Consider the following 13,773-nt stretch of genomic DNA (forward strand, 5'->3'; position numbering starts at 1 on the left):
CACTTCAGTCACTATGACTTTGTTCACTTGGACCCCACTTAACAGTACGGTGGTTCCTGTGACCCAAGAAAGAAGAAAAGGAAACTACGAAACAGCTATGTCTTCGCACTCCATAGTCTTCACGTGAATGTCTTCTCGACTCGTTGTGAATATCTTCACATACCACCATTGTCTTCAATGTCTTCACACATTTTTAGGGGTCATCTCCGGTAGGTAAACCAAATCAATGAGGGACCACTACCTGTGTTATCCTGCAATTCTCACAAACACATTAGTCCCTCAATCAGGTTTGTCGTCAATACTCCAAAACCAACTAGGGGTGGCACTAGATGCACTTACACAAAGTTTTTCATTTTGACGAGATGATTAATTTTCATGTTCAGAACTTTTCCATTTTAGGCCATGTTATTTACACTTTTTGCAATGCCAAAATATGGTCTCACATGAATATGGCGTTGGTCATATTTATTGCATAGTTTTTGACAATGGGCCTAAACTTGGCCTTTATGTGCATCTCGCCATTACAAACAATGATGCCAAATAGAGTTTCCAACATTTTGTACAAAAAATAATTTTCCCATTTTCTAAGTGTAAAAAATGGATATTTTGTGAAGCGGGTAAAAAAACATAGTGCAAAATGGCAGCACCCCAATTTTCATAAAAAAGTAGACCACATGTTTTAGAAAATCTTCTAGATTTCTAGCTACTTCCGCACATTTAAATTCAAATTTGAACATTAAGTGTGTGATAGCTCTGTCCTAAAAATTAGCAAAAATGTAATATTTTTTAGGTATATGCAAGTAGTCATTTTATGAAATGGCCACTTAAGTTTGAGAGATTCAGCCCCTTGCCATGACTATCCATGCCAGGCATTTTGACCCCATTTTGGAGAAATGAAACAAAAAGGATACAAGTTCAAAAAATGTAATCTATTCGTATGGACTCCTTTTATGTGTACTAGTTAGGATGAAAATACCAAAATTCAATATGAAAACTTTGAAAGAAAAATATCCATCACAAAATGGGCTATCGTGTATGAACCTTCACGGCTTTCAAGTCAAACGACGAAGGTGACGACAATATTCATTGCATAGTTTATTACATTATGCCCAAATTAGACATATAGGTGAATCATGCCATTACAAATAATGTTGCAAAATAGAGTTTCCAACTTTTTGTACAAAAAAAACATTTTCTATTTTCTAAGTGTCAAAAATGGGTGTTTCTTGTGAAGCGGGTTCAGAAAATAGGGTGGAAATGGCACCACTCCAATTTTCACAAAAAGTAGACCATATTAGATGGACAATTCCGAAGATTTGTAGATGTCTACCTAAAAACTAACAATTGGTGTATTTTTTAAATATTTAGTGAAAATAAAAAAATGGGAAGGGCGGAGACTTAATGGATAGCATGGACATCTAAGGGTGTACCTTTAAGTGTTGGAGATGCCTTCATGTGCTGGTTTATGCCGTGCTCAACCTGCAATGTACTAGAGTTAATCATGTTGGGAAACGTTGCATGGAAAAACAAAAACAATCATATGCCCACGCAATGATCTATCCATGGAGATGCATAGCAACCAGGGGGATAGTTTATCTATGTACCCTCGTAGACCGAAAGCGGAAGCGTTTGACAACACGGTTGATGTAGTCAAACTTCTTCTAGCTCCGACCGGTTAGGAAACCTTAACCATCTTTGATCAACGAGCTAGTCAAGTAGAGGCTCACTAGAGACATAGTATTTTTCTATGTATTCACACATGTATTAGGGTTTTCGATCAATAGAATTCTAGCATGAATAATAAACATTTATCATGAATAAGGAAATATAAAATAACAACTTTATTATTGCCTCGAGGGCATATTTTCTTCAAATCAGTATATGTGTGCATGATTGGTTGTTAGTGAAGTGTTTTATGTATATGTGTGCATGCTTGGTTGGGCCAACTTTGCGTATTACATTTTGTGAAATACAAACTTGATATATGCCACATTTTTGTATTAACGACCAATAATTATATACATAACTATATTTTGCCTTCTTGTTCCTCCTCCACAAGAAAAGGTCCCACGCTTTTCTCCTCCTCCCATCGGTGTCGTAGCTGGTCCGCCCCATCTCCGATGGCATTTGGGCCACGGAGGTGAGTAGGACCTCCGACCCTCGCTGGCGGGAGGGAACCCGTTCTCATTCTTTTTTGGTTCAATGTCCTGCTGGAGCTGTGTTGCGGTTGCGATGTGTCTCAGTAGGAATAATGTTTCCCATGTTCTATCCCGTCTCCATGGTGCTGCTAGAGTCATCGGAGGACGTGTGGAGGTGTATCTCTGACGGATTTCGCAGGATTCGGTCGGCGTTGGTCTTCGGTGGATCTGTTTGGACACGGTCTTTGTTCGTCATAGTGGCGTTTATAGTATTGGTCCTTCCGATCTATGACTTTCTTCATCAACGATGGTTGCTGCTTCGGTGCGCTGGTCCTATGGGTCCTTAGCACGACAACTTCCTGAATATTGACTACAACAAGGTTTGCCTGGCTCCAGCGACTTCGGGGGTGATGGCGACGCACAGCTTGCTTTAGTGCTTGTATTCATCGCTAGGTGGTACACAGACCTGGTTGTAATTTTTCGTATCTCTGGTGTTCTTTGTACTGCCATGATTGAAGATGAATAGATTGGAAGTTTCTCACGCAAAAAATAACTATTTTAGCAAGATTCGCAAAAAAAATATTTTAGCAAGTAATAAATTTTTACACCAATTATATGGTAGTAATTAATATTTCCCCTAATAATATTCGCATTGGATCCAGGTTTTATACTATGTATACAGACGGGAGTATGTTTGGATAATTGTGTGAACACAAGGATATATCCTACCAAAACCATTTTTAGCAACAAGTAGTTAATGAATTAATATATGCTAGCTATACTCTGCTGGTGAAAACATGGTGTATTAGCTGTACATAGCATGCAACACGGTTTCACTCCCCTTTATATTCCTGGGCAGATCACAATTTCAGATCTAAGTTTTATGTTTGTCTACACACTCCCATCTTCTTCCCATATCAGCAGGAAAATTCACTCCAATCATCTCGCCATTCTACACTTGGGAAATCAGGTTTGCTTCAATCTACCATCCTTGAATATATGCCCACATCTTGTTTCTGCGTCCTAATCTTATTAAGCTTGTAATTAGTAGTTAGTGCAAGATCGAAAAGGAGCTATGGGAAAAACACCATCCGCACCTGCTGATAAAATCACCGTGGGACAAGCGGCGCCATATCATGAAATAGCAGCAGATTCAAGTGATAGTGAGAGAACAATCAGTGAGAGTTATGTGGGGATCATGTATGGTGATTTCCAAACCCACGATGGCAACCTGGAAGGAGAATCTGCTATGGTATTGCTAGCAACAGATTCAAGTGATAGCGAGAGAACAATCAGTGAGGGTTATGTGGGGATCCTGTATGGTGGTAGCCACACCCAGGATGGAGACCTGGAGGGAGAATCTGCTATGGTATTGCCTGATGTAGGAGAGAATACCACGGCGAGATCTAACAGTCATGGTTATACGCGCAGCTTGGAAATTGATTCCGCCTCTCGTACTGACAGGCATGCTGCCAGGTCAGATTCTATTCTAGTGGCACAGCGCCGAGACTGCATACAAATTTACCCTGAGTGGCTGGAGAAAATTGATTCAGGCAAAAAGATGTGGACAGCTCTCAAACAATTTCGAGCAAATGGGAAGCATGAAGAGGTTAGTATATACTCATGTTCTGGTGTGCTTTGTTATCAAATAATTTTCATTGTGTGTTAATCATCTCATAACATATGGAGTGTTTTCTTGATGGGCATTCAGACCAAATGATGAACGAATTAGATCCTAGGTTCTCCAAAATATGACATTGTGTTTTGCTTCAGTTACCTGATAGATTTTCAGCCTTTGCGTCAAAATGATTTTATGCATTTGTTTTCGCACTAACTTGTATTTTTTTAACCACAACAATGCATATATGTAAGAAAAACTCATGGTCATTTGTGTGGTTGATAGAAATCAGTTAACATCTCAATTTCCTCATGTGCTATTGTATGACTACGGAGATTTTTTCTGACATGCTCCCTCTTACCTCCCCTTTTCACATCAGACGTAAAAGTATAAAATAAATCTGAGTCATTGACTGCATTAAGTAGTGGACTTGACTAAATCTTACCTTCTTAACTCCAATGTGAAAAGATGGGGTAAGAGGAAGCATGTTAAAATGGCTCATGAATGTGGTGCTGCCGCCAGTGGCGGAGCTTGAGCATAATCCAAGAGGGCCATTACTTAAAGGGGAGCAAATTAGAAGGGAAGGATGGGCAAATATCTAGTTTAAACACTAGTTAGGCTTAAAATATAGTATATTCATTGATGGGTGCAAAAATTGAGGGGGGCCATGGCCCCTGTTGTTCTACATGAAGCTCCGCCACTTACTGCCGCACATTCTACAATGTTGTTATAGCCACTGACTGAATCTTGTTTTTGCACTATATCCAAATGTACTAGCATTCATAAGACACCAATCTGCCAGGATCTCGGCTTTTGGCCTTCTGCTAGGATGCACTAAAGATATTGATAAGTCTCGCCATTCTTGGATGTTGTGAAGGTTACCTGACTAGAACAGATTGACCTGGAGAAGGATATGGCGGCGCGGCAAACCTAAAGTAGCGATGATGCAAGAAATGGAATGTGATCGAGAATGGTATTCTCTCCGGGTGCACACCGGAGAGAATACAAATTAGGGTCTGCATGGACGACCAAAACACATGGCATCTTTTTATCAACATGCCAATAGGGTCTGCATGGACGACCAAAACACATGATATTTTTTCATCAACTAGCCCATCCTTTTTCCTTTGATCTACTAACATTGGTTTCAAGTTATTGTAGAAGTTTCTTATAGTGACTGGTTAAAATAATTCACACATGTTCGTCTATTCATGCTATGTTTCACAATCTGATCCGATGATGAATATCCATTTTTTCTAAAAATAGTGCATCTACCTCTAATTCTTTCGCATTCAATTATACAATTAAATTCGCCGAAGAAGGGAAAACCTCCCACTTTCAACCAATATGAGCTTGATCTAAACCAGATCTTCCTTCGGGCCGGGACGGATTTGGGTCGGGCTTCACAAAGCCTAGAGTCAACATTCCAAGCCCGAGCCCGGCTTGGCCCGGCTCAAAGCACATGAACAATGGCTTCTCAATTTAACTAATTATATTCGGGATATTAAAATGATATAATATACCTATATTTTGAATAAAATTTACATTTGTTGCCATTTCGGGCTTTTGGGCCGGGCTTCGGGCAAGAAATTGAAGCCCAAGCCTACCCCAGATGTCGGGCTTTGGGCTCGGGCCTCTGAGCCAGGTAGTCCATGAACAGGTTTAGTTTGACCTATTCACTCACATTTTGATCCTCGTTCATTATAGCATTTAACCATAATTCATATGAACATGCACCACGAGAATATAATAAAGAAAATGGGTCAATTTGTAGTATACAACGCCTTATCGTGCGATATCACAAGAACATTTTTCTCCTTGATTACAGTAGTAACTATTGTGCAATCTTATATGTCAAATCATATATTATATGACAAATTAAGTATATTGTTTTGCTTATTTCAGTATTACCTTCATAAGGAATATAGTCACAAAGTTTGCTCCAAACGCAACGTTATTGAGTTCATACGAAATGGAACTGTGGAAGGGAAGCCGGTACAGAAGGTGCCTAAATACTTGACTTTCAAACATATAGTAATTATGCGAAGATGTATATGTTTTTTGTATTAACTTTAAAGTATTAATTTGACATGGTATCCTATTTTTGCACAGAGATCATCTGATACTTCTACGAACAATCTTCAGGGTATGTCCAGTTGGCCCCATGCATTTGGATATTATTTTGTCTACTATAGTTACTATACAGAGAAATCTAATTGAAACTAAAATATAATAAATATTCATGGAGAGAAAAATAGACATTAATGTCCACATACACAACACAATTAACCAGTACTGTCCTAGTTTACATGAATTAATATTTGCAATGACATTTAGGTTACTCATGACATGATAAAGAAAAAGTTTTTTTTGAGGTGAGATAAGGTTTTATATAACTGTTCATGGGGGCCTCCTCATGGTTGCAGATACATGGTTTTACAGTGCTTCATGAAATAGTTGCATATCATCATGTCTAAAAGAAGAATCATGACGGACACAACTTCAAGAAATTCTTCTTGTAAAATAACATAATTTGTATATACCTCATAGAGTATGTAACTTGTTGGTAGCATTTAATATTGTGACACACTAGCCATCATTTGTGCCAGCATTATTTGGGTGATGATTTAATATCCAAAAGCATACATCAAGGTAGTTATGTGTAATGATATTCTTGTGAAAATAACTTCCATAGTGTATACTTGCATATATGTGTTGTTCTATTGTATTCTCACAGTTAATCATTTTTCTTAATTTTTTGTTTGTTTATTTATGTCTAGAGCAAGATTATAAATTAAGCTGAGCATAATTTCTGCAGATTATAGATGGCCCACTAAAAGAAAAAGGACGAAGGCGCAAACTTCGAGTAATTCTTCTTGCCACATAGGTTTTTCTAATTGTGCGAGGATACCACTTGTAACTGCCTTCAGTCATCTATGTCAGTAGTATTTTGAGAAGAATTTCATTACAAAATGCAACGACTCAAACAATCAGATTGTTCATGATGATTCCTAATTGTATAACCAATAAGCTTAACACACCTTCCTATTTTAGAGTTGTTATCTTAATAAATATATACTATCTGTTATTAATGTTGTTGTTGGCTGAAGAACATTTGTTGCTCATGGTTAGAATGTAGAATTTTCTTAACACAACAACATAGAGCGAATGTGGAGGCCAATATAGATTGAAACCATTAATTCATATTAAAATGATCATGACTTCTTATTTTTATTTGACATAAATGTTTGTTACTTGTTTGAATTAATGTGTTCTGCAATTATATGATACTTCTATATTCATACTATTTTTATGAAATGTGCAGCTAGTTTGTCGACAGGAGCACGAACAACCACAACTTCTACAAAGCTTCCGCATGGTTTCATCTAGTATCATGCGGAAGACATTGAGACAATCAAGATTACTTGAGCAACCTGAATTATCTTAGTTGTTACCTGCTTTCAAACGAATGTGTCCTCTCATAGTATGCATGTACTTCTGTTGTTGAGGAATTTATATCATTGGACAGTTCTATTTTTCATAATTATTTATTAATGGGTACATAACTTCAATCCTGGAAGATTATCAGATAGCCAGTCAAGGAAGCGATTTGTTTATTGAATTGTGCATAATAGGGACATTTTTACATTCAAAGGAACATCGTAGGAATAATTTGGTATTTCGAGAAGATTTTCCAGTCCACTGCCCCAACCTACTGGAGACGGCATGAGTGGTGACAGACACATTTGTAACGTACGAGCAAGCTAGTGCAGTAGCTTCAGTCACATGCTCTGGAAGCCAATTTTGGGTCTTCCTTCAGAAGGCTCAACAAGGCCATCATCACACCATTCTAGTTAGTTACTTCTGCAACGATATATGTCCGTAAGAAAATAAGAAGCTAGGGTTCTAGTAGACTTATAATGCTCTAACAGCACCACATTGGATATGCCCGCACAAATAAAATAACATGAGTCGAGTCTATTTTGTAAGCACATATCTTGTCACCAGTCAACTACTAGTACAGTAAGAGCATCAAAGAGGAATTCATTTCATATAGAATAGTCGCATACATATACTTCTGTTCTGCACATACTGCTCATTATCATGGACAATGATGTAGCTAGCTAAAAGGGAGCATGTGGCTATAATGTAAGGAGGGAGGCTCCAGGGACGAGCTCAACAAACAGAACTAACCTGCTCTTGCAAGGAACCAGTAAGCCTTGCTACATTGTCACCTACATGCTGCATGGCATCGCGTCCACCAGCTACTGTGGTATGTTGCAACTCTTTCCTCTCATCTTTTCACCGATGCGGTCGTTGGTGAATTCTAATCTTTCCGGAACAACATTCCTAATTCCCTGCACTAGAAGGTCATCATGATGCATGGCACATCGGAATTCTAGCCACATTAACAAAATCTTTTCCCAAACCAAATTAAGGGAGAAATGAGAAATGAAGGAGAGCACCAAATAGTAAGTTAGGTTACATATATATAGAAATGTCGTTCATAGTAAAAAACAACCGGAAGTGTATCCATGTTGTTTGCTTAGGTGGCTGAAACCAAGGTCCTATTCACTGGGATGATGAACCTACAAAATAAAAGGATTCTCAAAGTCCCCTCGGAACTAGAGTCGAGTAACACAGTCATGTTCCCATGGGGTTTCAGGATAACGACAGTCACAATCAGCTCTCTCTCATTAAGATTTGTCTTATTTTTTATCACTACGGGAAAATTCATGTTTGCCGAGTATCAGTGTCTTTGCTGAGTGCATTTTGTCGGGCACTCGGCAAACATATCTTTGCCGAGTGTAATCCTGAAACACGGTAAATAGGTGCTTTGCCGACTGTCGTGGAAAAAAACTCTGGCAAAAAAGTTATAGTTGCTAAAAGGTGCTTTGTTGAGTGTTGGAAATAACTCTCGGCAAAATAGTGGAACTCTGGCAAAGATGTGCTTTCCCGAGTGCTACACTCGGCAAAAGGGGGTATGCACTGCGCTCACTGTTTTGGCTGTCGAGATTGCATACAACCTCGGATGAAGATGATCCAAAAATCAAAGTTTTACATTTCGACCGTTCAAAAAAAATCATGTTGAGGACCTTTTCATTTTAGGCCATATTACTTACACTTTTTGCCATGCCAAAATATGGTCTCAAATGAATAAGGCGGTGGTCATATTTATTGCATAGTTTATGACTATGGGCCTAACCTTGGCATTTATGTGCATCTTGCCATTACAAACAATGTTTCCAAATAGAGTTTCCAACATTTCGTACAAAAATATTTTTTCTATTTTTGAAGTGTAAAAAATTGATACTTTTGTGAAGCTGGTAAAAAAATCGCGTGCAAAATGGCATCATTCCAATTTTCACAAAAATAGACCATGTTTTTTTTAGAAAATTCCCATTTTTTGTGGATTTTCTAGATTTCTAGCTACTTTCACACATTTAAATGACTTTATTATGATTCCTCGAAATTAATTCAATTTGAACTGTAATTGTGTGATAGCTCTGTCCTAGAAATTTGCAGATTTGAAGTAGCAGGGCTCCATAGTTAACTCTCCGGCATGCAGGCATTTAGTGTAGTAGATCCAAGACATACGTGTGACAGAATGCATATGAACAACATTTATTAGTAGGAAAATTGTACTACCGTATATTGCACTAACACTAACTGTATCAAGAAGCCAATAGCATGTAATTTCAGCTTGTAAGAAAGTGCCACTTACTCTTAAAGATCGGCTAATCTACCTGGCAACTTCCGGGGATGGTGATGGATAAGTACAGTTGGATCGTTTTTAGGTGTTAATCTACTATTATGAAAATCATCTTCCTTTACTTTCAAGGGAGAACTGTAGAGGGGAAAGAACAGCATTTTTTAATCTAATGATCCATCACTATTCACAACTATTGCAATAACCAAGTATGTTGGATGCAAGGAGGAGGTGAGAGTGCAGGCAGCATGTATGTCACATCATGCGAACAGGTGGGGATCATGTTAAGTCAATGCAGAAGGATGCGTTGTGTGTCCGCGCACCGTCAGCGCCGCCGAGTAAACAGTAAACTAAACCTGGGGACCAGCGCTCTTGACCTTCCCAGCTACTTCGACTGGAAATCAGATCCTCCACACTAAATAAGAAAGACTTTTTAGGTCGAAGTAATAGAGGGGAAAGAGACCACTCACCTCCAACAATGGCATGCGTGGCTCGCCTGAAGGTCGGGTTGAATCCATGGTGATGCGGATATAGCTATCATAAAAACGTCTGCGAATATTTCACGGCAAATAAAAGACCAGGTACTTCTGTTCCTCGGTGCATGTGATTTAACTAATAAGAAGTTGATACTGCCTTCATGTTGTGATTTGCTTGTACTCAGGAACAAAGGTGTTGGAGAGAGGGCAAGAGAAGATTACAAGGATTTAGATGCATGCACAGAATCAACCGAGGCATACATATTGCATGCTACGTGCTCAATGTTCCAAATATATACAAGACAAGAGAAACAGGACTGGGCTTAATGGACTAGAGCCACGTACACACCAGCCCATCTTATATCCTATATCTTATCTTATACTAATTGGAGGCACCTTTAAATCCTTCTCATTAATCCACATCACTGAAATTAATTACACCATTGGATTGAATATTTAACGCCGGAGATAAAAAGAAAACTTACGTAACACAAGTGGTCTGAAAAAGGCTCCTGACACGTTCAAACAAAGAAAGCATCCATCGTTGCCTTAAAAAAAGATATCTTCCTTCCATAAAAACCCCAGCGATGTAAACGAAAAAACGTAGATCTGTTTGATTAAAAAAAGGAATATTCACGTTGGTAAGTGAAGATTTTTTTCCCTCAATAGGTATGCTGAACGTAATATGTGTAAGTCCAAATTGACAAGTTAAAAAAAGCAAGCCCATAAAGAGCGCATCTGTCTGCATTCTAAAAGTAGAGAGTCCATATATGGTACGATTTGTCATTGCGCAAAGAAAAAAGCTACAGGTCATATGTGATTTAAGTCCAACATGGTAAGTTAAAACGCATGTTTGTCACGGGGCCAGCCTCCAGCCGGAAAAGTAGGATCAGATCGCACGAGGCGATTAGGAGGCGACGAGGCCCTTGCGCGCCGCCGGTGATGCCTCCGGTTCCCTCTCTCTCCGTCGGCCGCTCCGGTGGCGGGAGGGAGGGGGAACCTCGGGTCTGTTCGTTAGGTGGGTGTGTGGTAGGGTTAGGGTTGAGGGAGACACTGCCGAGGCCGTTGCGGTGGTGTCGCGTCGGAATAAGTTTCTTCGGGCTCCGTTCGCGGTCAGGCAAGGCTTTTGCCTTCGTCTAGGAGCCAGCAGAGTTGGGGATCCCCGGGTCTCGTCGAGGTCGCGGGCTTTGGCGGCTGGAGGTCCGTCGGCACTGGCCGTTTGGGTCCTCAGATGGGCGATGGATTCAGGGAGACGAAGACCCTTCTTCTTCCTTGTTGGTATGATTTGTTGCTGCTGTTCTTCTCCTTCCTCTGTGCTGATGCTGGTGGGAGATCCTGCTTTATCCGGGCGGATGGCCCGGCCGCGGTGCTGGACCGGTCGGATGACTCGAGTTCTCTTCCCTCCGGAAGGGACACTTTTCGCGGTACTCAAAGCCAAAGTTGGCGACGGCTGTTGCAGGTGTGTTGGATTAATGTCCATGCCCTCTCAGCGCTGGTGTCAAGAAAAGAGGAAGCAGCGTGGCGGCAATTGTACCGTGGTCGAAGATGATGACATGTTTGCGACTGGTTGCAGATCCTTCTGCTGCAGGGGTCTTCACTCAAGATTTAGGGATGATGACACAGGGCTCCGGAGATCTTCTTGTGTTATGGTTGTCTTAGGGTACTCTAGGTGTTCATGGTCATTTGTGTTTGCGCTTCAGTGTGTTTGTAAGGGTCAACTTCTTTGTACTGATTCGTGATATGAATAAAAAATTCTCACAAAAAAAAAACGCATGTTCGAGAGTTCATCCATACTACAAGTCGTAGGACATACGTGATTGGAGTCCAACGTGACATGTTTTTTTAAGAAAAAGTCCAATGTGATAGAACAAAAAGTACCACTCATGCACGTATATGTACACATAAATGTGTCCTTGCATAAATGCATGTGTACAAAAACAATACAAGGGCCCATGACAAAAACAATACACATGGCCGCTGACTCCTCCCCTATCTATGGCAGCTGGTGGCAGTTTTTCTCAGTGAAGGATGTCCCCATCACCATCAAGTGTGCTCTCCCACCCGCATGGCCATGAACGAACCACAAAGGAGCCCAAAGCCACGTGCCGCAAGGGATGATGAGCGACGACAAGCGTCGATTGATCTTCCTCTTTGTCAGGATCGCCGCGTCTTCCTCTTTACATCCATAGCCAGCTTCAAAGTACACCAACGTTTCTGATCTAACAAAGGCCAACTATCAAATCCATCTTCTAAAACTCTCCATGGCTTAAAATTCTGAGCAGGCTACAATCTAACGATGATAATGGTCGATGCAACGTAGGATGAGGTGTACCGATGGTGCTTTAAAGTAGATCGTGTTGTAGTGGTAATTGATACACTGCCCATTGGCGAACCTACATCGGACAGCAAGAACAGCGATTTATCTGTTCGATGTCATTGAGTTCGTCATCGGTTCTACAAGACAAGTCCCATGCAGGTAAAACCTATTCCAAAATTTGTTGAATGTGCTGCTTGATTTTTAGCCTGTCGGATGCCAGACGAATCCCAATCAAATATCATGATATCAAGCCTCCGATCATGTGAAAAATTGATATATACATGCATGTTTCTGAGCACACTTTACCCAGTTATGTTGTAGAGGAGCGAACCAGATTCATCTGCATCCAGTTTCGCCATGTGCAAGGTAGTGGTGTTGTGATGCATATGTGTAGAATCATTTGGGGCATCGATTAGTATTATGTATTTTTCTAGGGATATACTGCTTTGCCTGATGTGCGTGCGGTTCGTGAATTACATGGTTTCAAATGGTTCTTTCGAGGTGCAGATTCTTAATACGTATTTGCATATATAGTATGTCTATGCATGTCTTTTTTTGTCCTTATAACAAATATAACAAATAAAAAATTAGTCACTAAAACAATTGTAAATACATATATATTACTTCTGTAAAATAAACTGGATGTATCATCCGCCGCAAAGATCTAATGTAAACACATCATTGTCTATGCGAAATATGGATGACAAATATTTAAAAAGTTCTATCTATGTGAATCATAAAATATATTGTTTAAGAATTTGTTGGTTCAGGCAAGAACTTCTAATCTTAATAATATATGGTATAATGAGAATATAAGACAATAATTTTTTTAATATGTATATTATTTGCTTTGATATCACATATTTTGATAGAAAGCCGGGCAAGCATGTGCCCACTATTGTGTATAGAAACAGACTGTATAATACTATGATGCTTCCATGGCCAAAAGGAAGATTTATATAATTTTTTAGATAGGGTACGAAAGGAAGATATATGCTAAAATATTTGAAATGATGTATGTTTGCTGGACCCTAGCTATGTCCAGCCAAGGTACACATGCATGTATTATTATAATAATTTACGTCACAATACTCATATTATTGGATGCAAACAATCTAATCACAAAATAGTCGAGGCGGTGTAGCTCCGTTGGACCCTATGTCCGACCAAGGTACACATGCATCTGTTATAAAAATAATCTACATCAACATATTGATATTATTGTTTGACATTTCGAATTTTCACAACTATGTTATATTAAATTTTAAAAATGCTAGCCCGTGTGCATGTGCACGGGTTGACGACTAGTCTCATTAATTAATGAAGGGATTCGGTCAACTTGTGGGCCGGCTGGTGATTCCTTCGACTATATGTACCTGTCCATATTGGACACGACTACGCGCAGTACCGACCGTCAACGGCGGCGCCATCTTCAATAAATACTTAGCCTTTGTTAGGATTTAGACTCGGGTTTTGTTTAGAGAAGTTTAGCTATTGCTACTTTTATTTGTCTT

General features: G+C 39.6%; 1 protein-coding gene across 1 annotated transcript; it reads left to right on the forward strand.

Annotated features, from left to right (window-relative positions):
- The first annotated feature begins 3,213 nt into the window (after nt 1-3,213).
- LOC147957726 (uncharacterized) lies at nt 3,214-7,259 on the forward strand. The gene is made up of 5 exons (XM_087531843.1): nt 3,214-3,747; nt 5,662-5,760; nt 5,869-5,902; nt 6,575-6,622; nt 7,082-7,259. Exons 1-5 carry the CDS (start codon nt 3,214-3,216, stop codon nt 7,144-7,146), a joined length of 780 nt encoding a protein of 259 aa, XP_087387969.1. The 3' UTR covers nt 7,147-7,259.
- Nucleotides 7,260-13,773: the final 6,514 nt, after the last annotated feature.

Source organism: Triticum urartu, chromosome 7A, assembly GCF_056163025.1.
Source record: "Triticum urartu cultivar PI428250 chromosome 7A, HENAU_Tu73, whole genome shotgun sequence".
Taxonomy (NCBI): domain Eukaryota; kingdom Viridiplantae; phylum Streptophyta; class Magnoliopsida; order Poales; family Poaceae; genus Triticum; species Triticum urartu.